General features: G+C 46.0%; 2 protein-coding genes across 2 annotated transcripts; both read left to right on the top strand.

The window, feature by feature from the left end:
• The first annotated feature begins 1,759 nt into the window (after positions 1 to 1,759).
• Positions 1,760 to 25,419, top strand: LOC115456468 (zinc finger protein 90-like). Its single transcript, XM_030189135.1, has 7 exons — positions 1,760 to 1,789; positions 8,288 to 8,401; positions 10,029 to 10,189; positions 20,002 to 20,128; positions 20,741 to 20,854; positions 25,105 to 25,248; positions 25,337 to 25,419. Exons 1-7 carry the CDS (start codon positions 1,783 to 1,785, stop codon positions 25,417 to 25,419), a joined length of 750 nt encoding a protein of 249 aa, XP_030044995.1. The 5' UTR covers positions 1,760 to 1,782.
• On the top strand, positions 25,299 to 27,170 carry LOC115462993 (gastrula zinc finger protein XlCGF17.1-like). Its single transcript, XM_030193147.1, has one exon. It carries the CDS (start codon positions 25,455 to 25,457, stop codon positions 26,586 to 26,588), a length of 1,134 nt encoding a protein of 377 aa, XP_030049007.1. The 5' UTR covers positions 25,299 to 25,454; the 3' UTR covers positions 26,589 to 27,170.
• The last annotated feature ends 591 nt before the right edge of the window (positions 27,171 to 27,761 follow it).

The following is a 27,761-nucleotide window of genomic DNA, read 5'->3' on the forward strand; positions in this document are numbered from 1 at the left end:
TCCAGGCATTGGTCACATTCAAGGAGGTTTCTGCTTATTTCTTGGAAGTGGACTGGGACCTTCTGGGAGAATGGCAGAAGGAGCTGTACAAGAAGGTCATCAAGGAGATTCATGACATCCTCAAATCACGAGGTAAATGTGTCTTCTCTATCATGTACCAAACATTATGGAATCAGTGGTATAAAAATCACAGGTACCTGGTCCCATGGGAAATTGGACACATGTAATTTAATTGCATAATTAGCCAATTAGCACCGATACTTGGGCACTAATGATCAATTATCATCACTATTTGGCATTAATTTAAACTTATACGTGGATCCAGAAAGGGGATACGGGCACGGGAGGTGCATGGGTTGGATCAGGGGCGTTCCTGGAATTTGCACGCAGTGTTACAGAATAAGTGAGACTCACGCCTAATTTAGGCGTGAGAATATCCTCACATCCGAAATTGGTTGCGGATCCCGGCACAAAACACTATTTTATAAACAGCGCTTAACTGAGAACTGTTTACGTTTAAATCACCTTTATTAAAACAATCGATGATAACCAACAAACATCACTTGCATTCATATACAGCAGTTTTATTCCTGTACACAGGATGTTATCTAACAATAAATTTTAAATTAAGATGAAAACTCCCTCCCACAACAACCCCCCTTTTCCCTTCTCCCTCCCCCTTCATGAAACCTTCCATAGTCTATACCTTGTACACCATTGGGCAAGTACACTACATTATAGGAAAATTAAGCCTGATTTAATAACCGGCTGCGAGCTGTGGGGTGTAATGTGTCCCAGAATCGCTCCCAGGTGCGCTGAAATCTCACGCCTTGTTTTGAGTTGATGTCACTAATTCCAACGCGCTCTAACTTAAGTCAATCATATGAGTACGCCACATTGCCAAAGTAGGCGTACAAGGTTGCCTCCAACACAACAATATCACTTTCTTCGCCTTGAGCATTGCCTGACATAAAAATGACGTGAAGCCTGGTGGACTGGACTTTTGACATTGGGTTATCTTGAAAAGAAGTAACGGGTTTTGTGCCACTGGACATTTCCAAAGATTGGAAACGGCCTGCAACAGGTGTGCCCAAAAGTGGCTGATTACCAGACAATTCCAAAACATATGGCTTCAATTCACTGGTATCTGATGACATTTTGGGCAGTTTCCCTCTCCGCGAAATGTACAGTCTTAGCGTAAACTTGTATTGTAATTCCACATAACAAGTGAATGGAAGATGTTTCAAGGTGTTCAAAATGAATACTTGAAATTGTTCCGTTGTCAGTACTGTTGTAAGTTCTGCCGACCAAATCTTCGCAAAGTGGCTATAATTCAGTTCTTCTGTAGAGTCAAATAGGTATCTACGATGATATCGCAAAGGCACTAATGTTTGCGCACCCAGCGTTAATGCTGTGTTTAAGGTGTCTTGAACGTCTTCTGTCAGGTTGGGCCATCCCAAAGCTGTGACGGAGTTGCGCAATTGCACATATGCAAAAAGGTTATAGCTTGAGAACAGTTTATAGAAGAGTCAGTTTTTTGGCACCATGTACAGAACTTAGTCTTCTGGGTACACAGACACACTCATGTACTGCTTATTCAGAACAGGAAACGGATGGAACCTCCTCAACACCTTCTACAGATAAATTTAAATTCCATTTTCCTACTTATTTACAGGTTATTCAATTGTTAATCCTGATGTTATATTCAAGATACAAAAGGAAGATGAGAAATATTTTACCCCACATTTTGAGTGGAAGGGAAAAGAAAACCCAGATGATCCCATGAAGAGTAAGTGGATGTTTTGGAGACTTACATATAGTAACATAGTAAATGACAACAGATAAAGACCTGAACGGTCCATCCAGTCTGCCCAAGATAAACCCATTTTACATGTTATGCGATACTTTATATGTATACCCGAGTTTGATTTGTCCCTGCCATTCTCAGGGTACAGACCGTAGAAGTCTGCCCAGCACTCTTCTTGTACTAAAAGTTCTGAAGCTAACGTTGAAGCCCCTTAAAATTTACACTCCAGCCCATCCATATCTATTCAGTCACGATCAGGGCGTAGACCGTAGAAGTCTGCCCAGCACTGGTTTTGCTTCCCAATTACCGGTGTTACCACCCAATGTCTTCTAAGATTCCGTGGATTCATTCCTTCTAAACAGGATTCCTGTTTGAAATCCATTACCATTTTCATCTCCACCACCTCCCGCGGGAGGGTATTCCACGTAATCACCACCCTCGCCGTGAAAAAATACTACCTGACATTACTCCTGAGTCTGCCCCCCTTCAACCTCAATTCATGTCCTACCGCCTTCCCGTCTCCGGAAAAGGTTTGTTTGCGGATTAATACCTTTCAAATATTTGAACGCCTGTATCATGTCACCCCTGTTTCTGCTTTCCTCCAGGGTATACATGTTCAGGTCGGTAAGTCCCATACCATTTTTGTAGCTTTTCTTTGCACCACTTCCAGTCTTTTTAACATCTTTAGCAAGATACGGCCTCCAAAACTGAACACAATACTCCAAGTGGGACCTCACCAACGACTTGTAGAGGGGCTGGTTATGCCCCTCTCTACGCAGCCTAGCATCCTTTTGGCCACGGCCGTTGCTTTATTGCATCGTTTCTTCACCTTCAGATCCTCGGACACCAACACCCCAAGGTCTCTCTCCTGAGTCCAGCTTACTAAACTCTCCCCTCCTATCTGGTATCTCTCTTTTGGGTTTCTGCACCCCAAGTGCATCACTGCACTTCTTGGCATTAAATTTTTTTTTTTTTATATTGTTTATTTATACATTTTTCAATATCAACCAAATTCAATGTTTATAACTTACATAACCATTTTGTATTTGTAATAACTTGGCATATTAAACATAAACATTGAGAAAAAAGGATATCTAACAGCATCATCTATTATCACTCAGTAAAGCCTTGACCTTATTTCCCCCGTTCCCTCCCCTTTTCCCCCCTGCCCTACGTCTGTGTGCGTAACGTAACTGTTGCTATGTTCTTGGTGGCCCATGTAGTGTACAGATCCCATATCTTGTGATACTGAACAATTTGCCCATTACGTATTGCTGTAAGTTTAGACATCAATTGAATGGATCTCAGTTTATTTATAACCACTGACAGATCAGGTAAGTGTGGTTTTTTCCACCATGCTGCCAGGACCATCTTTCCTGATACAAACACCTGTGTGGCAAACCTGTGGATGTGATTTTTGAGTCCTGGTGGCTTGAAATGTAGTAGGCATGTGTACAGTGTCATTGGGTATTGTATCCCCGTCACCTGGTTAATAAAATCCCCTATCTTTTCCCAATATCTTTGAGCCTGATCGCACGCCCACCATATATGATACATATCTCCTATCTCTCCGCATTGCCGCCAGCATAAGGCAGATCCCGCTCGATACATAGCTGTCAAGCGGCTGGGAGTGTAGTACCAACTATATAAAACCTTGTGTCCACTCTCAATTAATGAACTGGATATCGATACTCTCAGAAGAGATTTAAAGGTCTGTGCCCATTGTATAGGTTCGAAGGATACTCCCGTTGCCGATTCCCATTTTTGTGTGTAATGTTCCACCGGCTGGGACCAGGAAAGCAAGGCCTTATATATCCTTGAAATACAACCTCGTTCCCCTCCTCCCATCATCCCCCTTTCCAACACTGTTTCGGCTAGGCTCAGCTCCTCCCCTGCGTCACGGCAGATAAAGTCTCGCACCTGGTAATATTGAAACACTTGGAGAGGTGAGAGCCCATGATCTTGACGCAACACCTGAAAGGAAGGTACCTGCCCCTCCTCCGACATTTGCCCCAGTGTACATAATCCCATATCCTCCCACTCCTCATATGTTTTATCAATTGCTCCTGGCCCAAATTGAGGTGTGAATCTAAGGAATGCATGCTTAAAATACTTCCTCTCTGGGAAAAATTTCTCCCTGATCTTGTACCATGTATTTAGTGGCCATTGGATCAGGGGAGGGCTGTCTTTTATTACCTTTTTCAATTGTTGCTTTTGTAGCCAAGGTATAGCCCTGAGTAAAAATGGTTTCAACCAGCTCTGTTCTATGCGCTCCCAAATCTTTCCCTTATTTTGCATCCATATCGCTAAAATTCTTAAGTGGGCTGCATGGTAATATTCATGGATTGCCGGAACCCCCATACCTCCCCTATCTTTTAATTGACACAACACCTCCCGTCTGACCCGGGGTGGTCTTTTCCTCCAGATAAAGGAAAATATTTTTCTTTGCAGACCCCGAAAAAAATCTTCAGGAATGTCAATTGGTAAGGCCATGAATAAATACAGGAGCTTTGGGAGAACCATCATTTTAATAGCGCTAATCCTACCTACCCATGATAATGTTAAACCCTCCCATTTCTCCAGCTCCCTAAACAATTCTAATGCTTTTGCTGGGAAATTACTTTTGTAAACTTCTTCTATCCTTCGAGGTATATTTACCCCCAAGTATTTGATATATTTATGTGCCCATCTATATGGAAACTGGGCTTTTAAGTGATCTAATTGTGTATCAGTGATGTTTATATCCAGTGCCTCTGATTTGTCAAAGTTTATTTTAAAGCCTGATACAGCTCCATAGACTTGTATTTCCTCTCCAATCAATGGAAAAGCTACTTTGGGATCTTTTAAGAGCAGCAGAATATCATCTGCAAAAAGAAGTATTTTAGATTCAATCCCCCCTCCTCGTAAACCTCGTATTCCATCGTTTGCTCTGATTCTGGCTGCAAAAGGCTCCATAACCAGAGCAAACAGCATTGGTGACAATGCGCAGCCCTGCCTAGTGCCTCTGTGTAGAGAGAATGGCCGGGACAAAATCCCGTTAACTCGTACCCCTGCTCTCGGGTATCTGTATATAGATTTTAGCCATTCCGCAAACCTCCCTTCAATACCCGCCTTCTTTAATACTGCAAAAAGAAAAGGCCAGCTGACACGATCGAAAGCCTTTTCTGCATCTAGAGAGAGTATACACATTGGGGAGTTTGTGAGCTGTGCCCCTTGAATTACCTGTAGTGTCCTCCTTATGTTATCAAAGGTTTGGCGGTTCTGTACAAAGCCTGCTTGATCTTCATGTATTAACGTGGGAAGATATTTCTGCAATCTAGTAGCTAAAATCTTAGTAAATATCTTATAATCTACCCCCAGTAATGAGATAGGCCTATAAGAACTACATATGAGAGGATCTTTGCCTGGTTTGGGTAGTACTGTAATGGTCGCCAAGTTCCAAGTTGGTGGTAAGCCAGTGACCTCATTTATGGAGTTGAAAACCTTTAATAAAATGGGAGATAATATCTTCCCAAAGCACCTATAAAATTTGTTGGTAAACCCATCCGGCCCTGGTGCTTTATTAAGTAACAATCCTTTAATCGCCTGCTCAACCGGCATTAAATTTTAACTCTGCTAAAAATGCATGAACTCTTGTATTAAAACTGATGTGAGTCAATAAAGATCAAACAATTAAAACTTTTAGTCTGTCTTTATTCCCGACGTGGAGCCACGTTTCACCGTCATGGCGTTCTCAAGGGAATGTAAACCACAGCCGTTGAAAAAGCGGGAGCGATCTCGAGTCAAGCACTTCAGTGGAAGTTGGGAGGTGCTTGAGAGCGCCATGACGGTGAAACGTGGCTCCACGTCGGGAATAAAGACAGACTGAAAGTTTTAATTTCACGTACACAAGGGTGTTGGAGTCCAGCAGCCAGAACGCTAGCCCTGACACAGTCAGCCAATCTGACCACCTATAAGATAAGTGATTTGTTTACTTGTCCACAGAATTCACAACTTTAACCTCTATCGAGTGGTCTACTTTAATAGGAGGCAGGCAGGACTAGTGCTATGATGGTATGTTGCTGCTGACCCATTCCATAATATATGGTATAGGGTACACCAGTAAGTTCTGAGCACTGCATAGTAAAAAATAAAAACATTTTTTGTTAACAAACATATTGAAGGGACAGATTACATCCAAATACTGGTGGAATCTCCCTATATATAAAAGGCACCTCCAACGTTCCATTGAAGCCTCAAGCCGGATGTTGAGGCGCCCGAGATATCCGGTTTGGCCTGTTGCCTGTAGCTCCGCCCTCGCGTTCCTCCGCCTCTCGCGATTACAAATACCGTCATTGGATGAGCCTTCTGGATGGGCGACGATGTGGAGAGGATTACTTTTACACTCCACAACAGAAACGCTCTACTGACAGCTCGGCCGATCCAACCCCGCCTCTCGCGATGACGTCGCCGGCGGGGCCGGGAAGGCAGAAGCCACAAGTCGCATGGACAGATGACAGCACGGCAGGAAAGGCAGAAGGCACACAAAACTGTGACCGACGCAGGGGGAGGGGGGAGCACCACCACGGACACAGGGGGAGGAGCAGGAGTACAAAAACAAACAGAACCGCAACGCGCGCACGGCGACGAGTAGGCCCTGCCCCCCTCCTCCGCGCATCGCCCACCACCTCCCCCCCAAGCACATACCTCCCAAACAATTGCCATGCCGCTCATCAACAGTGCCCACAGGGAACGCAGCTTGCCAGACAGCATGGAGGAACTGTGAAGGCAGGCAACCTACAGAGACACGCAGGAAGCGACAGCCCATTGCCACAGAGCCTCAGAGCCTCATACAAACACTGAAGAATTCTTTCTACACAGAACCCAGGTACCTCTGTCTCACACAGAGGGAAACAGCAGGAAGCTATGTACAACATACACAGGTATAGAAAGTGTGACACCCTCCATCACGATAGCTCAGGGACGTCACGGCACAGATGGCAAATAGCCTGGCACAGCCAGCCTCCCCGGAAAACCCCCTCAACTACAGATACCAGGATCACATACGCACTTGCACACACTCATTCTCACCCACACACTCTCTCTGTCACACCCAAACTCGCACCCACACTCATTCTCTCACACACACACACACTCACACAGTCACTCTCACATACACTCTCTCAAACATACACACTCCCAGGAAAGCCTTGTTGGCGCCCGTTTCATTTCTGACAGAAACGGGCCTTTTTTACTAGTTGTTTGATAGTTATTAAATTTTAACTGCCAGACCCTTGACTATTCTTCTAACATTTGGCGATCCCTTCTCATTGTTTCTACTCCCTCCAGGGAATCCACTCTATTGGCTATCTTCATGTCATCTGCAAAAAGGCAAACCTTTCCTTCCAACCTTCAGCAGTATCTCTGACAAATATATTAAACAGAATTGGCCCCAGCACTGACCCCTGAGGAACTCCACTGCTCACCTTCCTTTCCTCCAAGCGGATTCTGTTTACCACCACCCTCTGCCACCTGTTGGTCAACCAGTTTCTTATCCAGTTCTCCACTTTTGGTCCTAAGTTCAGCCCTCTCAGCTTATTCATGAGTCTTCTGTGATGGACCGTATCAAAGGCTTTGCTGAAGTCCAAGTAGACTACATCTAGCGTACGTCCTTCATCCAGTTCTTTGGTCACCCAGTCAAACAAGTTAATCAGATTTGTATGGCAGGATTTTCCTTTGGTAAAGCCATGTTGCCTCAGGTCCTGTAACCCGTTGGCTTCTAGAAAGTTTCTTTCAGCAGCAACTCCATTATTTTTCCTACCAACGACGTGAGACTTACCAATCTTGCAGAACCTCTCCCGTCTCTAAAGATCTATTAACTAAATCTTTAAGAGCCCCATAGCTTTGTCCACTTTCAGATTCCCAAGCTGTTTATAAACTCTTCCGTAAACGGCACAGTATCCATTCCATTCCCAGATGTTCCTTCGGCAGCCGACCACAGTCCTTCTCCAGGATTTTCCTCCGTGAACACCGAAGAGAAGTAATTGTTTAGCGTGTTCGCTTTATCTTCATCACTCTCCACATGGCCATTCTCATCATCTTTCAGTCTCGCAATTCCATTCCTATCTCTTCTCCTTTCTCCAATATATCTGAAAAAGGTCTTGTCACCTCTCTTTACATCTTTAGCCATTTTTTCTTCCGCTTGCCCTTTCGCTAGCCATATTTCCCTCTTCGCTTCTTTGAGTTTAATCCGATAATCTTTTCCGTGATCCTCTCGTTGCGTTCTTTTGTATTTCTTGAACAAAGCCTCTTTCGCTCTTATGTTTTCAGCTATTTGTTTGGAGAACCACATGGGCTTCCTGTTTCTCTTGTTTTTGACCACTGATTTTCCATTTCTCCTAAGCCTTCCCATGCCAACAGCTCCTTCTTCTTAAAATCCATTTTCTAATTTAGTATTATCGTATCCTTGCTGAATCCTTCTAATGTGTTTTCTCTTAACAGACCTTCCGATTATAACGTCTGTGATCTCACTGAGTGTTAAACAAGAGGAAGATTTCCCCTTGATGGATCCTCCTGAATCGGGGACGTCTGAACAGACTCACCCTCTTGTAACAAGTAAGTATAAAATTCCTCTTGCACCTCTTACTAAAGTCAGCCGGAATTATTTAGGAATTGACATCTGGTGGGATAAGAAGCCATTATCCTCCCTGTAAAGCAGATACTGCCGGGGTATGTGATTGTGTGGCATAAATAGGTAAAGCTATAATTATGGTGAAGGGAGCATATAATCCAGACAACTTCTAAGTACTCAGCTTCAGTCCAATATTCAACGTAATATTTCTTAAACAGGACTGAAAAAGGCTTTATCTTCCTTATAGGATCATCAGATCAACGTATGTACTTCCGTACTGGCTATAACTGAGCCATGCAGTTTCAAAGGGGCACACCGCAATCCTCATAAATCCTTTCCTTTAAATTTTCCTCATACTAATCTTTTAGAATTTTTCAATTTTTAACCCATTAAACATCAGTGTTTTTCAATTTCAATTTAATATGCACTAATGCACTTAGCTTTATAGGCGGTATTTTTCATGCTGGAGACATGCGGAGCAGTTGGGGGGAAGAGGGGTGGTGGTTGGGAGGCGAGGATAGGGGAGGGCAGACTTATACGGTCTGTACCAGAGCCGGTGATGGGAGGCGGGAAATACTGCTGGGCAGACTTATATGGTCTGTGCCCTGAAAAGGACAGGTACAAATTCAAGGTAAGGTATACACATGAGTTTGTCTTGGGCAGACTGGATGGACCATGCAGGTCTTTTTCTGCCATCATCTACTATGTTACTATGTTATGTATTACTAATAGTACTACTATTTAAAAATTTCTAAAGTGCCCCGTAGCGCTGTACACAGACACGTAAGAGACAGTTCCTGCACTTCTACTACTAGTACTACTACTTATCATTTCTGTAGCGCTACTAAACGTACACAGCACTTTTTCCGTCTCTACTCTCTGGGGAGCTTGGCGGTAAGGCTTTTGCCCTGCCCCTTTCAGCTACGTCACCAGTATCGGCCGAGTCGCTGCATAGCGAAGGCACGCTCTTTCTGAGATATGCCACGCCCCTTAGTCTTTCTTCCCCTTTGTGGCCTATTGTAGGTGTTATTGGCTGCTGTTTTTTTTTAACTATATTGAATATCTACCTCGTAATGATTTAGCAGTTTTCCAGTTTTATTTGTTTTTGGCACTTGATTTAGGCAACTATGCAGGTTCTTTCTGTCCCGAATGAGCTCACAAGTATTAGTTGTACCTGGGGCAATGCAGGGTTAAGTGATTTGCCCAGGGTCACAAGGAGCTGCGGTGAAAACTGAACCCAGTTCCCCAGGATCTCAACCCACCACTGGTGTCCAGTAGAATCTGATTTCTAATCTACAGAAACTAGATGAAGAACAGCCTATGCCAGAGAAAAATACCTCCTGATCCCAGACATTTCCATTATATTTACGCAGTAGCAGTGTGTATAACAGAGCTGTTTGTAGCTGTTGAGAAAGGAGTCGCTCACCACAGTATGAAAATATCAGGGTATTTCTTAGAATACATTTCTGATGATGATCAGTACAGCAGTACCCTTCTTTTTTTTTTGGTTCTTAGTGGACAAGCCTGTGAAAACAACATAATTCTGCACCCTTAGAGGCTCTGTGTTAACATTTTTTTAAAACTAATTGTACTATCTTTATCTTTTCATAGACTCTCACAATGTCAAGCCTGACATTTTAATCCAATTTGAGCAAAAAGGATTCAGAACTGAGCCTCAGGGATCTGAGGAAAGAGGAAATCTGACCACCACAGGCAGATGTGAGGAACTGCCTGAAGCATGTGATGAAGCTTCGATTAAAGCTAGTAATGAGGTGATACAAAGTTTTCCTATAAGAAAGATGCCTCCTCTGGACCAGGGATAGTGAGGTGTTATAATCACAGAACCCACACTATAAACCCTAAGCCCTGAAATAAGACTCCTAGGGGTAGATGCATCAAGCAAACGTAAAAAAATCAGAAACGTAAAAACCTTTACCGAATCTCAAATAACGAAGCATGCTCCAAAAACACAGCCCCAAAAAGTTTGGTGCGGTATTGTAAAGAACGATGCACTAATCCCCGTCGGTAATCGGCTCGTAAAGCATGCGCAAAGCAGCCAAGCGTTATGCTGGCTGCTCTGCGCATGCCAGAAACGTAAGAAAAAAAAGAAAACACAAACACGTGGCTCCCCACTTTCCCCTGCATGTCTCCACAAACATTAAAGGATCGGGAGGGGGCAAAGGCGCTCATCATCAGCGTCCTGTATGGATGGCCTTGCCTTGCCCCCCCCCCCCCCCCCGAAGTCCCCGCTGCTCCCCGCTGCTCCGTTTGTGAAATAAAATCTTTTAAAAATGAAACCTTTGCAGTTGCTGGGCTCCCCCTCCCTTCCTGTGTCTCTCTTCTTTAGTCGGCAATGCTCCGCCTCCTGCCCTCCTCCACCTCCGTGCCCCGCCCCCCCCGATTTCGTCCCCGCCGCTCCCCCCCACCACCGGACCCCCCCTCCACCATAATGGCCGGTGCAGCGCCTCTCACCTATGTTTGAAGGCGCTGCACCGGATGGATCAGCTGTTCTTGAGCTCTTCTGTCTCCTCCGATGTCTCCTTTTTCTTCCTGTGTCCGCCCTCCTCTGACGTCAGCTATCAGCTTTTATTTCACAAACGGAGCAGCGGGGAGCAGCGGGGACTTCGGGGGGGGGGCAAGGCAAGGCCGTCCATACAGGACGCTGCTGATGAGCGCCTTTGCCCCCTCCCGATCCTTTTTTAATTTAGTTTCCTTTTTTATTTTAGGCACAGGGAAGCAGGGAGCCACTTTTCTTTTAAAACATGCCAGCAATTTGGTTTTTCATCGTGCAGGGGGCAGTGGGGAGATGACAGTTCAGGCTTTAACGACAGGTCTGAGCTGACGTTAAATTTCTGGCGGTAAGTGAATCGTTGCTATCGTCGGTATGGTTAGTGCATTCCAAATTGTCTACATTTCAATGGTAGTTTCTCATTTGCATTCCAGTTTCGTTAGCTGCTACTGCCGTCGAAAAATAGGCTTTAGTGCATGGAAAGGATAGGAAATTCTTCCTTAAGGGCTCATTTAACGATGAAAAACGTTTAGTGCATCTGGGCCCTAAACTCCTCAGCAGTTTACAACCTGACAGGTGATGGAGGGCTCTCTCACTCTCATGGACAACTGAGGCAGGGGCAATCAGGGAGCTGTTAAGTGCTGTCTCTCAAGGGGATGGGCAGGGTCCGTAGGCAACCAGCAGGCAGGTAGCAGGCCATGTTTAACGAGCTTTAGATGTCTTTGTGGTGCGACCAGCTCGGATCAGGGTTGTTACCTGGTTTACTGACGGCAGTTCCTCGGATAACTACTCCAGATAATCTCATGTTCCATATCATCAAGCTGATCAATCCATAGACTGGTGGGTTGTGTCCATCTACCAGCAGGTGGAGATAGAGAGCAAACTTTTGCCTCCCTATATGTGGTCATGTGCTGCCGGAAACTCCTCAGTATGTTCTCTATCTCAGCAGGTGGTGGTCACACACAGCAGCAGCTCTGGCTAGGCCTCCAAGCCTAATTTTTAGGTTTTGTTGAGTGCCTGGGGTTGAGGGCTCTTTTGAGCAAGTGCAAACCTGGTGGTGCCAGGTCCCTCCTTTTCTCCCCCCTCCCGCTGGCTCCGTTTAAAAAAAAAAAAAAAAAAAAAAAAAATTTTAAACGTCTTTAAAGGCGTTTATTTCGACGTTTATTTAAGCGTCTATTGCAGCTACTCACTGGGACACCAGGTCGTTACAACTCGGAGCGGACAGCAGGTAATTTTTACCTTTTTATAGCGGGCGGGGGTTCCCCGATTCTTCTCCTCGTGGCACATGGCGTCGGAGGGCGAGGGCGCAAAGGGTCGCTCCCCGGGTCGCTTGAGCGCTTCTAGAGGGGATGCGGGGGTCTTAAAGCCTGATTCGCCCTTGTTGGGTGACAGTTTCGTGACCGATGAATGTCCCGGTCCTTCCTCCGGCGTGGCGGTTTTTCCCGCCATAAACGCCCATCCCCCGCTCCTCGCCTCCGCCATCTTGGCCGGCCACGCGGCTCGGACGGCTTCTTCTTGGGCCGCCCTTGAGGTTGGAGACATTAATGCCATGAACGCCCTTAATTTGAGCGACGGCACAGAAGCGGCTAAAGTTAAGAGCCGTTCTTCCCGCGCGGCTCCTTCGCGGAGTTTTGCGCCGGACGCCATTTTGGGTGCGCAGCATGTCTCTCCCCCGCTGTTGCGAGCGCCGGTTGAGAGCGCGCCTAGGGCTGTGGCCCAGGCTGCGGGAGTGCACAGTCTGGGGGGTTTCTCCCCCGAGTTTGTTTTGCTGCTGCATCAGGCCTTCCTCATGCACAACGCTGCCCCTGCTCCCTCGTCTGGTAAAGAGGTTGAGGTTCCCAGAGGTAAACGCCCTCGGGTTGATTCCCAGGCCTTGGAGGAATTAGTCTCCTCCGATGTAGATGAGGGCAGCGTGTCTGAGGTCTCCCAACGGTCCTTTGCGGATTCCTTGGAGGAGACGGATCCCCGCTCGGATGGAGCGGATGACCCCTCTGCAGCGCGGCTTTTTCGCCCAGAGGATTTGCCCAACCTGTTGTTACAGGCCATGGACACTTTGAAGATATCCTCTCCGGAGGACGTCTCTCCCTCAGCCCCTGTTGGCTCTGCCATTATGCTGGGGACGAAGCGCCCGCCTAGAACCTTCCACGTGCATGATGCCATGCACACCTTAATTTCGGCTCAATGGGATGTCCCAGAAGCGAGCCTTAAAGTGGCTAGGGCTATGTCCCGCCTCTATCCTTTGGCTGTGAGTGAACGTGAGGCCTATCTGTGGCCTACCGTGGATTCTTTAATCACTGCGGTGACTAAGAAAACGGCATTGCCGGTGGAAGGTGGCACGGCCCTAAAGGACGCCCAAGACAGGAGATTGGAGGCGGCCTTAAGGTCGTCCTTTGAGGCGGCTGCTTTAAGTTTGCAGGCCTCAGTTTGCGGCTCCTATGTGGCCAGGGCGTGCCTGACTATGGTGCAGCGGGCTTCCCCCTCGGATCATTCCTTGAGGGCTGATTGGCCAGCCCTGGAATCGGGCTTAGCCTATTTGGCAGACTTGCTGTATGATGTCTTGAGAGCCTCAGCTAAAGGCATGGCTCAGACAGTCTCTGCGCGGCGGTGGCTTTGGCTGAAACATTGGTCTGCTGACCACGCCTCTAAATCCCGCCTGGCTAGATTGCCTTTTAAAGGCAAGCTGCTCTTTGGGGTCGAGCTGGACAGAATCGTGACCGATCTCGGCACGTCTAAGGGCAAGAAGTTACCAGAGGTCAGGGCTCGGGCTAGTGCTCGTCCCGGTACCTCCAGAGGACGTTTTCAGGAAGCCCGTCGGTACCGCCCGGGCAGGTCGGGTTCTTCTGCCCCCTCTTCCTTTAAGAGGAATTTCTCCCCCAAGCAGCATTCCTTTCGCAGAGACCGCCGTCCCGGAGGTGCTCCCTCCGGTCCTCCCCCAGGGTCTCGTACCCAATGACGGGGTCTTGGTCCACGCCCCAGTGCAGATTGGAGGACGGCTGTCCTCGTTTCTGGGCGAGTGGACCACAATAACTTCAGACGCTTGGGTGCTGGAAGTCATCAGAGACGGCTACAAGCTAGAGTTCTGCCGACCCTTAAGAGACGGGTTTGTACTCTCTCCCTGCAAGTCTCCGGTCAAAGCTGTGGCAGTGCAGCAGACTTTGGACAATCTGATCCGCCTGGGTGCGGTCGTTCCGGTGCCAGAAAGTCAGCTTGGCAAGGGGCGTTACTCCATTTACTTTGTGGTACCAAAGAAAGGAGGTTCTGTCCGGCCTATCCTCGACCTCAAAGGGGTCAATCGGGCCTTGAAAGTGCGGCACTTTCGCATGGAGACTCTCCGCTCTGTTATAGCGGCAGTGAAGGCAGGGGAGTACCTGGCATCCTTGGACATCAAGGAAGCGTACCTGCATATTCCCATCTGGCCTCCTCATCAACGCTTTCTGCGTTTTGCAGTCCTGGGCCGACACTTCCAGTTCAGAGCCCTCCCGTTCGGGTTGGCTACTGCTCCGCGGACCTTTTCCAAAGTAATGGTGGTCATAGCGGCCTTCCTGCGAAAGGAAGGAGTACAAGTCCATCCTTATCTGGACGACTGGTTGATCCGAGCCCCCTCTTATGCAGAGTGCGGCAAAGCTGTGGACCGGGTAGTTGCTCTTTTGAGCTCCCTGGGATGGATCATCAACTGGGAGAAGAGCCAGCTGCGCCCGACTCAGTCCCTGGAGTATCTGGGAGTTCGATTCGACACCCAAGTGGGCAGAGTGTTCCTGCCAGACAATCGGATTGTCAAACTTCAGGCTCAGGTGGACCAGTTCCTAGTAGCCTCTCCTCTTCGGGCTTGGGACTATGTGCAGCTGTTGGGCTCTATGACGGCCACGATGGAAGTAGTGCCCTGGGCCAGGGCTCATATGAGACCACTACAACACTCCCTGCTGCAGCGCTGGACTCCGATGTCGGAGGATTATGCTGTGCGCCTTCCCTTGGATCCAGCAGTGCGCAAGGCGCTGAGCTGGTGGATGCAGACAGACAAGTTGTCTGCGGGAATGCCTCTGGTGACCCCAGAGTGGATTGTCGTCACGACGGACGCCTCGTTGTCGGGCTGGGGAGCCCACTGCTTGGGAAGGACAGCGCAGGGGCTCTGGTCTCCTGCAGAAGCAAAGTGGTCTATCAACCTCCTGGAACTCAGCCATTCGGTTGGCGCTTTTGGAGTTCATCCCGGTACTGGTGTTGAAGCCTGTACGGGCCCTGTCGGACAATGCCACGGCTGTGGCCTATGTCAACCGCCAGGGAGGTACCAAGAGCGCCCCTCTAGCCAAGGAGGCTATGAATCTTTGCCAGTGGGCGGAAGCGAACCTGGAGCAGCTTTCAGCGGCCCACATTGCCGGAGTCATGAATGTCAAGGCGGACTTTCTCAGTCGCCATACCTTGGAGCCCGGAGAGTGGCAGCTATCTGCTCAGGCGTTCTTGGACATCACGAAGCGCTGGGGCCAGCCGAGCCTAGATCTGATGGCGTCATCGGCCAATTGCCAAGTGCCGCGTTTTTTCAGCAGAGGACGGGACCCTCGATCCCTGGGAGTAGATGCTCTCCTCCAACAGTGGCCGACACAAGAGCTCCTCTATGTGTTCCCGCCCTGGCCCATGTTGGGCAGGGTGCTAGACCGGGTGGCAAGGCATCCCGGCAGAGTAATCCTGGTGGGTCCGGATTGGCCCAGACGTCCCTGGTATGCGGACTTGATCAGGCTCTCAGTCGACGATCCTCTGCGGCTGACAGTGGAGCAGGGCCTGTTACATCAGGGTCCCGTGGTGATGGAGGATCCCTCCCCCTTTGGTCTTACGGCCTGGCTATTGAGCGGCAGCGTCTGAGGAAGAAGGGCTTCTCAGACAAGGTTATCGCCACTATGCTAAGAGCGAGGAAGCGCTCTACTTCTACTGCTTACGCCAGGGTTTGGCGTATCTTTGCAGCGTGGTGTGAAGCAGGCTCTCTTTCTCCCTTCACGGCTCCAATTTCTTCAGTGTTGGCGTTCCTGCAAGAAGGTCTGGAGAAAGGCCTGTCGCTCAGTTCCCTTAAAGTCCAGGTAGCGGCTCTGGCTTGCTTCAGGGGCCGCCTGAAGGGTGCTTCCCTGGCTTCGCAGCCAGATGTGCGCTTTCTCAAGGGAGTTAATCACCTGCGCCCTCCTCTGCACTCAGTGGTGCCTGCGTGGAATCTCAACCTGGTGCTAAGAGCATTGCAGAAGCCGCCGTTTGAACCCTTGTCGAGGGCATCTCTGAAAGACCTGACGTTGAAAACAGTCTTTTGGTGGCTATCACTTCAGCCAGAAGAGTTTCCGAGCTCCAGGCGCTCTCATGTCGAGAGCCTTTTCTGCAGTTCACTGAGGCAGGAGTGACTATTCGCACAGTGCCTTCCTTTCTGCCCAAGATTGTTTCTCGCTTCCATGTGAATCAGCAGCTCTGTCTCCCTTCCTTTCGTAGGGAGGACTACCCAGAGGAGTACTCTGCTCTTAAATATCTGGATGTGAGACGAGTCATCATCAGATACTTGGAAGTGACCAATGATTTCCGGAAGTCGGATCATCTGTTTGTCCTGTTTGCAGGTCCTCGTAAGGGTCTGCAGGCTGCTAAGCCTACAGTGGCAAGATGGGTCAAGGAAGCCATTGCAGCGGCTTATGTGGCCGCGGGGAAGGTGCCGCCTATCCAGCTGAAGGCTCACTCCACAAGAGCTCAGGCGGCCTCGATGGCAGAGGCCGGTTCCGTCTCCTTGGAAGAGATATGCAAGGCGGCAACTTGGGCTTCGGCCCATACATTCTCCAAGCATTACCGCTTGACTGTGGCTGCTCGGGCGGAGGCCTGGTTTGGAGCTTCAGTGTTGCGGTCAGGGATTTCTAGGTCCCGCCCTGGGTGAGTACTGCTTCGGTACATCCCACCAGTCTATGGATTGATCAGCTTGATGATATGGAAGGTAAAATTATGTATAATCATACCTGATAATTTTCTTTCCATTAATCATAGCTGATCAATCCATAGCCCCTCCCAGATATCTGTACTGTTTTTATTCTGGTTGCATTTCAGGTTCAAGTTTAGTCTTCAGTTACTTCAGAAAGACTTCGTGTTCAAGTTTTTTCACTTGGATTCTTCAAGAGTTAAGACGAGTTTGTGTTACAGTGAGCTGCTGCATTCCTCTCCCCTCCGTTTTACGGGGCTGGATTGAGACATAAATTCTGCCGGCACTCCCTCCCGCTTCGTGCGGCTGTAGGGCAGCTTTGTACCCCTCCCGCTTCGGCGGTGTTAGGGTCAGTCAGCTCCTCCCGCGGTTGCGGTTGCAGGATAAGCCAGATCCCCCCGCATCGGCGGGTGTGGTGTCCCTCCCCCGCTCCGCGGGGATGAGCTGGACGGATTCCCCTCCCCCACTTGTGTGGGGATGAGCTGGGTTAATTCCCCTCCCCCGTTTCGGCGGTGGTGAGCTGGGCAGAGTGTCCCTTCGTGGGTGTAATTCTCTAAGTGCTGAGTCCTGCGGATGGAGCTTTGATATCGACATACTGAGGAGTTTCCGGCAGCACATGACCACATATAGGGAGGCAAAAGTTTGCTCTCTATCTCCACCTGCTGGTAGATGGACACAACCCACCAGTCTATGGATTGATCAGCTATGATTAATGGAAAGAAAATTATCAGGTATGATTATACATAATTTTACCTTTCTTTAGAGGCTTCTTATATCATTTCTTGGGTGACTCAAGCCTCAAAGTCTGGAACAGCAAGTTTTAGGATTCCCAATTTTGTGGCTTAGGGAACCATAACACTAGTCCACAAGAGCTGTGTAGCAAAGTCAATCTGACCATGACATTCACTGTTCCAGTTAAAAAAAAGTGTTGTTAGTCTCATTCTCTTGTAGCCATGGCCATGTTTAGCAATGTTCTTCTGTGGCTGCATGTAAGCTTGAAGCCTATTCAGGCAGCCGGCCTCAGCATGAAAAATGATGTTAGCCAGAGTCTATATTTCTGATGTCAGGTTTTATTTATTAGGATTTATTTACCGCCTTTTTGAATGAATTGCTGCACAATGCTATAATACATAGTAACATAGTAACATAGTAGATGACGGCAGAAAAAGACCTGCATGGTCCATCCAGTCTGCCCAAGACAAACTCATATGTGTATACCTTACCTTGAATTTGTACCTGTCCTTTTCAGGGCACAGACCATATAAGTCTGCCCAGCAGTATTTCCCGCCTCCCAACCACCAGTCCCGCCTCCCATCAGCGGCTCTGGTACAGACTGTATAAGTCTGCCCTCCCCTATCCTCGCCTCCCAACCACCACCCCCTCTTCCCCCCAACTGCTCCACCACCCAATTTCAGCTAAGCTTCTGAGGATCCATTCCTTCTGCACAGGATTCCTCTATGCATATCCCACGCATGTTTGAACTCCGTTACCGTTTTCATCTCCACCACCTCCCGCGGGAGGGCATTCCAAGCGTCCACCACCCTCTCCGTGAAGAAATACTTCCTGACATCTTTCCTGAGTCTGCCCCCCTTCAATCTCATTTCATGTCCTCTCGTTCTACCGCCTTCCCATCTATGGAAAAGATTCGTTTGCGGATTAATACCTTTCAAATATTTGAACGTCTGTATCATATCACCCCTGTTCCTCCTTTCCTCCAGAGTATACATGTTCAGGTCAGCAAGCCTCTCTTCATACGTCTTGGAACGTAAATCCCATACCATCCTCGTAGCTTTTCTTTGCACCGCTTCCATTTTTTTAACATCCTTCGCAAGATACGGCATCCAAAACTGAACACAATACTCCAGGTGGGGCCTCACCAACGTCTTATACAGGGGCATTAAAACCTCCTTTTTTCTACTGGTCACACCTCTCTCTATACAGCCTAGCAATCTTCTAGCTACAGCCACCACCTTGTCGCACTGTTTCGTCGCCTTCAGGTCCTCAGATACTATCACCCCAAGATCCCTCTCCCCGTTCGTGCCTATCAGACTCTCCCCGCCTAACACATATGTCTCCCTTGGATTTCTACTCCCTAAGTGCATCACTTTGCATTTCTTCGCATTGAATTTTAATTGCCAAACGTTAGACCATTCTTCTAGCTTCTTCAGATCTTTTTTCATGTTTTCCACACCCTCCGGGGTGTCCACTCTGTTGGAAATCTTGGTGTCATCCGCAAAAAGGCAAACTTTACCTTGTAACCCTTCGGCAATGTCACTCACATAATATTTCATGAAGGACCCTTTTGCTCCCACAGTGTGAGGTTTGCCACCTTCATCCCATCCTTTCCCTTCTCTCCATAGCAGAAGCTCCTGGAAACACATGCTCAGTACGTGAGGATATTACTTCCTTTGGAGGCTAGATCCTGGGTATTGGATCACTTCCTGCCTGACCAAAATGATGCTTTCCTTTTATGTGATCTGACCTCCAAGACAGCACAGAGGCTGCCAGACTAGAGATGGGACTTCTCTACTATGTCCCCGTTGGGCTCCTCTATATAACTCTCTGTCTGCTTCAGTGCTTCCAAATCTGGAATTCTATCCTTGACAAATCAGACTCAGTCTTTGAGAACCAGGAGCTCTTTGCACTGAATACACACATATGATCTCTCACCAACTGGGAGATAAGCATACATGTGGCACTTAATTCAAAAGACTGGAGAGCACCCATCTTGCTACTAGACCACTGTCTGCATCTTAGTATTGTGAGTTGTTTAGTTATTCAAACACGCTAAGAGAGTCGGGGTACCTAAATTAATATAAAGGGCCTTAACATTATTTGGTATATTTTATGCTTTTATTTTATGTTTCTTTCTCACTGCAAATAAATTACACTTGCTCTCTTATCCTTGAAGTTGTGGTGGGAGTAGCATTATTTGATTTTTTTGGGGAAAAAAATAAAGCCTTCACTGTTTTCTTCGGCTTAACAATTTTATTTTGAATGATTTTCTGTTTCTATTATTTCTTTTTATGTGAACTATTAGATATGTTTGTTGTAAACCATCTAGAATTATGTTGATTGGTGTATATTTAATAAAATGAAATGAAAAAATAATGACACTTTGATGTAGGGTATCCTGTTTGCTGTTCTAGGCATTGGTCACTTTCAAGGATGTTGCTGCTTATTTCTTGGACGTGGACTGGGACCTTCTGGGAGAAAGGCAGAAGGAGCTGTACAAGAAGCTCATCAAGGAGATTCATAACATCCTCATCTCACGAGGTAAATATGTGTTTTCTGTCAACTACCACACAAGCACATAAAAATCACAGGAACTAGATACCATGGGCACCTGAAATTTAGATCTTGGCTTCTGATGCCATCCCATATTCAATATGAGCCTGTGAAAGACTCCACTGCTACAAGATCTGCAAAAGATGCTGCTCTCTGTTGTAACATAAGATGTAGACCTTAAACTAGAGACTTCACACAGCACCAGCTGGAGTCGCTCCCATTCCTATACAGAAGACCAGAGAGAGATTTCTTCTGAGACTTCTGCATAATGTCAAGACTTATCAGTTGCACACTAGTTAACTATATTGTACAATATGTAACCCCTTTAAATGGTAACCAGAAGACTGGCACCTGCAATGCCTCCACCTAGGAGAGCTATGAATAGAAAATCTCTTTACCAGAAAACCTCTATGATATAATCTTAATCAAGTGTCGGACCACTGCTGCCTCTTCTCTCCAAGCTTTGTCAGACAAATACACGCGTCTCAGACCTCCATGCACAAATCACGCACTGCTCCATCAAAACATGAAGCAGAGGGAACCTCCCGAGAGATTCTACAAATACAATTTCAATGTAATTTTCCTACTTCTTATCAACAGGTTATTCAATTCTTAATCTTGATGTTATAATCAAGATTAAAAACGAAGATGAGAAATATTTAATTCAACAATCTGAGTGGGAGTGGAAAAAACCCCAAAATGACTCCACCAACAGTAAGTAAATGGTTTAGATTTAATGGGCTTTGCATTTTTAGATCACAGGAGATGGGTCATTAACGTCAAACAAAATAACCGACAGCATCTCCTAACAGAAAAAATTAAGAACAAGTGTACATTTTTTACATAACGAACTGCCACCCCCAATAATGACCGAGTGTTGGTCCTGCTACGGTCATCCTGGTGACATGAGGATGTCATGAATCTTCTTGACGATCTTCTTGTAACGCTCCTTCAGAATGTCCCAGTCCACTTCCAAGAAATAAGCAGCAACATCCTTGAATGTGACCAATGCCTAGAACAGCAAACGGGACATCTGACATGAAACGCCTAGCCACCCATGTGGGGTTACCCCGCAGCCACTTTATCCCCAGCACAGCTCAGGTCTGCCTGCACCTGCCACTTGTGCTCTATACTAGCACCCTCCTCCCACTGGCTGGGTCAGAACTGCCTCTGGGCAAGTCTCCCACTCTCAAAATATCTCCAGTGATTTCTAGGTTACTGGGGCCACACTCCCAGTGGTCCCACAATTCCCAGAAAGCACTCACAGACCCAACACATAAACCACCAGGATTCTTTATCAGTCCAGACAAGCAGAGTCAATAAACAACTGTTCATTGTCTTAAAAATATATTGAACAATAAACAAAAAATGTGCAATCATCAAACAATAACAGGTAATTGAAATATGGATAGTAACATAATAACATAATAACGTAGTAGATGACGGCAGAGAAAAGACCTGTACGGTCCATCCAGTCTGCCCAACAAGATAAACTCATATGTGCTACTTTATGTGTATACTTGACTTTGATTTGTATCTGCCATTTTTGGGCACAGACCGTAGAAGTCTTCCCAGCACTAGCCCCTTCTCCCAACCACTAGCCCCGCCTCCCACCACCGGCTCTGCCACCCAATCTCCGCTAAGCTTCTGAGGATCCATTCCTTCTAAACAGGATTGCTTTATGTTTATCCCACGCATTTTTTAATTCTGTTACCGTTTTCCTCTCCACCACCTCCCGCTGAAGGGCATTCCAAGTATCCACCACTCTCTCCGTGAAGAAATATTTCCTGACATTTTTCTTCAGTCTGCCCCCCTTCAATCTCATTTCATGTCCTCTAGTTCTACCTCCTTCCCATCTATGGAAAAGGTTCGTTTGCGGATTAATACCTTTAAAATATTTGAACATCTGTATCATATCACCCCTGTTTCTCCTCTCCTCCAGGGTATACATGTTCAGGTCAGCAAGTCTCTCCTCATACGTCTTGTAACGCAAAACTCATACCATTTTTGTAGCTTTTCTTTGCACCACTTCAATTCTTTTTACATCCTTCGCAAGATACGGCCTCCAAAACTGAATACAATACTCCAGGTGGGGCCTCACCAATGACTTATACAGGGGCATCAACACCTCCTTTCTTCTGCTGGTCACACCTCTCTATACAGCCTAGCAATCTTCTGGCTACGGCCACCGCCTTGTCACACTGTTTCGTCGCTTTCAGATCCTCAGATACTATCACCCCAGGATCCCTCTCCCGGTCTGTACATATCAGACTCTCACCGCCTAACACATACGTCTCCCGTGGATTTCTACTCTCTAAGTGCATCACTTTGCATTTCTTCTCATTGAATTTTAATTGCCAAACCTTAGACCATTCTTTTAGCTTCTGCAGATCCTTTTTCATGTTTTCCACTCCCTCCTGGGTATCCACTGTGTTACAGATCTTAGTATCATCCGCAAAAAGGCAAACTTTACCTTCTAACCCTTCGGCAATGTCACTCACAAAAATATTGAACAGAATCGGCCCCAGCACCAATCCCTGAGGCACTCCACTGCTCACCTTTCCCTCATCCGAGCGAATTCCATTAACCACCACCCTCTGGCGTCTGTCCGTCAACCAGTTCCTAATCCAGTTTACCACATCGGGTCCTATCTTCAGCCTATCAAGTTTATTCAAGAGCCTCCTGTGGGGAACCGTGTCAAAAGCTTTGCTGAAATCTATGTAAGCCGCATTGAGCCTGCAATGAGTGGGAAAGCGCGGGGTACAAATGTAACAAAAAAAAAAAAAAAGTAGATTACATCTGTAGCACGTCCATGATTCAATACTCCGGTCACCCAATCAAAGAACTCAATGAGGTTCGTTTGGCACGATTTCCCTTTGGTAAATCCATGTTGTCTCGGATTTTGCAACTTATTGGCTTCCAGGAAATTCACTATCCTTTCCTTCGGCATCGCTTCCATTACTTTTCCAATGACCGAAGTGAGGTTTACCGGCCTGTAGTTTCCAGCTTCTTCCCTATCACCACTTTTGTGAAGAGGGACCACATCTGCTGTTCTCCACTCCCACGGAACCTCTCCCATCTGCAAGGATATATTAAACAAATCTTTAAGAGGACCCGCCAGAACCTCTCTGAGCTCCCTCAATATCCTGGGGTGGATCCCGTCCGGTCCCATGGCTTTTTCAACCTTTAGATTTTCAAGTTGTTCACACACATTCTCTTCCGTGAACGGTGTTATATCCACTCCATTCTCATATGTACTTTTGCCAGTCAATCGTGGTCCTTCTCCAGGATTTTCTTCTGTGAATACAGAACAATAGTATCTATTTAGCAAATTTGCTTTTTCTTCATCGTTATCCACATAGCAGTTCGCAGTATCTTTTAGTCTCACAATTCCCTTTTTTTGTCTTCTTCCTTTCACTAATATATCTGAAGAAATTTTTGTCACCCCTCCTTACCTTTCTAGCCATTTGTTCTTCCGCTTGCGCTTTCGCCAGACGTATCTCTCTCTTGGCTTCTTTCATTTTCATCCGGTATTCCTCTCCGTGTTCCTGTTCTTGAGTTTTTCTGTATTTCAGGAACGCCAACTCTTTAGCCTTTATTTTCTCAGCCACTTGCTTGGACAACCATATCGGTTTCCTTTTTTTCTTGCTTTTATTTACTCTCCTTACATAAAGGTTTGTGGCCATATTTATAGCTTCTTTCAGCCTGGACCACTGTCCTTGCACTTCTCGTTCGCCCTCCCAGCCCATGAACTCCTTCCTCAGGTATTCCCCCATTTTACTAAAGTCAGCATGCTTGAAATCCAGGACTTTGAGTTTTGAGTGGCCGCCCTCCACTTCAGCTGTCATATCAAACCAAACTGTTTGATGATCACTGCTGCCCAGGTGAGCACCCACTCGGACATTTGACACACTTATCCCCATTTGTGAGCATCAGATCCAGCATCTCTTCCTCCCTCGTGGTTCCGTCACCATTTGTCTGAGCACAGTCAATAATGAAAAACTAAAAACAGACCTTCCCATCCCTTATCACCCCCCCTTTCCCCAAAACTCAAAGAATGTCTTTCTAACTGGCAAAATCTTCCCCACATTTCTTGATAACATTTCCATTTAATAGATTTTAAGGCAGACAGTCTATATCATTTGCATATAATACACAGTCTGTTTTTAACCATCTCTATAGTTCGTATGTCCCGTGTATGCCAATCAGGCTTATTTTCGAAAGTGATCACTGGCCATTTCACGACATAAATTGGGAGATGGCCGGCGATCTCTCAAAAGCGGCGAAATCGGTATAATCAAAAGCGGTGTTTTTGACAGCATCGCCGCTTTCCCATCACCTCGCTGGCGAAAGTTCAAGGGGGCGTGTTGGTGGCTTAGCGAAGGTGGGACATGGGCGTGGCTACCAGATGGCCGGCTTTCCGTCTTTCATCAAACATAGTCATGGACATCATTATACTGTAGCAGAGTTCCTCTCAGGGAAAGGGGGAGGTTTCTTCTGAGGTAATTTAATTGCTTTGGCCTGAGTAGTGCAAGGGAATGTTTTTGTGTTTTCTTTAATCCACAGTAAGAGAAATGTATTTAACATCTTCAAGCCTGTAAATCTGTACCCTTCATATTTGCTAGGCCACATTCTCAAGAATCCCCTGGGGCTGCCTAACCCCAAATGTTCAGTGGCATTAAAGCAGGTAGTACCGGTACACTGAATATTGCCTCTGATCGCTCACAAAATAAGGGCCGGTTATGAGAGGGAGGCATATAGGAGGAGCCCAGGGTTATGCGGGTGCTGGCTGGCTCACATAGGACATGAACTACTGAATAGCGAGCAGACACCCACATAACTTTTTTGTTTTTCTTTTTTTTTTTAATTTCAACCCCCCCCCCCCCTCGCTCCTGCCCACCTTAAGTATATCTTTTTCCATAGCTGTAAAATTAATGATTGTACTCTTCTATTTTATCCAACAGATGATGGATTTGGGAATGAGAGTGAAAGAGTGAGAATGTGCGATGAGCAGCAGAAAGAGGAATGGAAACACGAAGACTCCTCCAGAGACAGCACAGATCCTTCAGCAGACTGTGAAGGAGGTATCAGTAGCATAATACCAATTGGTGAGAAAGCAGCAGCCCAGACAGGAGAAAGATTAAAGATACAAAAGAGAAACTGTAGCTTTTCCCCAAGACTTGTACAACCTGGAAGACTCAACGGTGAGAGAGATTTTAAAAGTGCTGATGTTTGGGAAACCTTTACTACCGACTCCAATTTTATTGAGCACCACATAAGTGGGCTTAGGACTGAAGTTCATGACTGTCAAGGTATGCACAAAACTAACCCATCTGGATACTCTGGAAACTGTGAAAAATCATGTAAATGTTCTGAAGGTGATAAATGTTTCAATGAGAAAAGGAACCTACAACTGCATAAAATAGGACACATGGAACATAAAGCATTTAACTGTTCAGAATGTGATAAATCCTTTAGCTTGAAAGAGAATCTGAAACGGTATGAAAAGATTCATGCAGAAGAGAAACCATTTCAATGTTCAGAATGTGATAAATGCTTCAAACGGACGACCTCCCTGAATATTCACAAAAGGACTCATACAAGAGAGAAACAATTTAAATGTTCAGAATGTGATAAATGTTTCAAAACCAAGACTGAGATGAAAATTCACAGAATGATTCATACTGGAGAGAAGCCATTTCACTGTTCAGAATGTGATAAATGCTTTAGCTTCAAAGGGCACGTGAAACGGCATGAAAGGAGTCATACAGGAGAGAAACCATTTAATTGTTCAGAATGTGATAAATCCTTTAGCTCCAAAGGGCAGCTGAATCAGCATGAAAGGATTCATACAGGAGAGAAACAATTTAAATGTTCAGAATGTGATACACGTTTCAGACTCAAGGTAAACATGGAATGCCACAAAAGGATTCATACAGGAGAGAAACCATTTCAATGTTCAGAATGTGATAAACGCTTTAGGTTCAAAGGGCATGTGAAACGGCATGAAAGGATTCATACAGGAGAGAAACCATATAACTGTTCAGAATGTGATAAATCCTTTAGCTCCAAAGGGGATCTGAATCGGCACGAAAGGATTCATACAGGAGAAAGACCATTTAAATGTTCAGAATGTGATAAACGTTTCAGAGTCAAGGTAAACCTGGAATGCCACAAAAGGAATCATACAGGAGAGAAACCATTTCAATGTTCAGAATGTGATAAATGCTTTAGCATCAAAGGGCATTTAAAACGGCATGAAAGGATTCATACAGGAGAGAAACCATTTAAATGTTCAGAATGTGATAAATGTTTCAGAACCAAGACCGAGGTAAAACTTCATAAAATGACTCATAGAGGAGAGAAACCATTTCAATGTTCAGAATGTGATAAATCTTTTTGCTTCAAAGGGCATCTGAAACGGCATGAAAGGATTCATACAGGATAGAAACCATTTAACTGTTGAGAATGTGATAAATGTTTCAGAACAAAGGTGAACCTGGAAAGCCACAAATTGACTCAGACTGGAGAGAAACTATTTAAATGTTCAGCATGTGATAAACGTTTCAAGGCCGAGGTGAAAAGTCGCAGAATGATTCATACTGGAGTTCAGAATGTGACAAATGTTTCAGAATCAAGTTAATCCTGGAAAACCACAAAAGGACTCATACAAAAGACCTAGCAATCTTCCGAAAACAACTGAAAACTAACCTGTTCAAAAAGGCATACCATAATGATCCACCCTAAATACTAGACTGCCAGACTCTAAATGATTTAGACAAAACCAATATCTTCGCACCAGACTGATAACCTACGTGATACTTATGAAAGTTAAGCAACATGCTCTACCTTTTTATTTCATACACCAGATATGAACTTTCTTTATTTGACTGTTTAACTTATTCTATAATTTTCTTTATCATTTAGAAACGTCAATGTAATACCACTGTTTATTCTACTTTACCATTTATAAACCTTATTGTAATATCACTTGTATTTCTCTAGCCGGAAATGGCAATCGCCATCACGGCATAATGTAAACCATATTGAGCCTGCAAATTGGTGGGAAATTGTGGGATACAAATGCAACAAATAAATAAATACTGAAGAGAAAACATTTCAATGTTCAGAATGTGATAAATCCTTTAACTTCAAAGGGCGTCTGAAACGGTATGAATGGATTCATACAGGAGAGAAACCATTTAACTGTTCAGAATGTGATAATTGTTTCAGAACCAAGGTTTCTGAAAAGAGGGATTGCGTAGGCCTGTCACATAGTTTAAGGCATTAAGACATGCTTAAGAACAAGGATCGTGGACCAGTATGTGTGAACTGTGTGGCAGTTCAGTAGAGAGTGTGGAAGAGTTCATTGCACATTAAGCATTGTAAAAATGGTAACATTATACTGTATGGAGATATGTACTTTAACATTTATTCTGTTCATTATTACCACTGCTTATAAGTTTGTATTCTAAGCAGATAAGGAAGGTACCAGGAGCAAACTGTAGCTGGACATGACACCGAAACAAGTTAGAAGATGGGACAGATGGTTATGGAATATGGGAGGGATGGAAACTAAGTGAGAGAGGACCTATAAAAGGGGATCCACCCTTAGCTGGAG

Source organism: Microcaecilia unicolor, chromosome 1, assembly GCF_901765095.1.
Source record: "Microcaecilia unicolor chromosome 1, aMicUni1.1, whole genome shotgun sequence".
Lineage (NCBI taxonomy): Eukaryota > Metazoa > Chordata > Amphibia > Gymnophiona > Siphonopidae > Microcaecilia > Microcaecilia unicolor.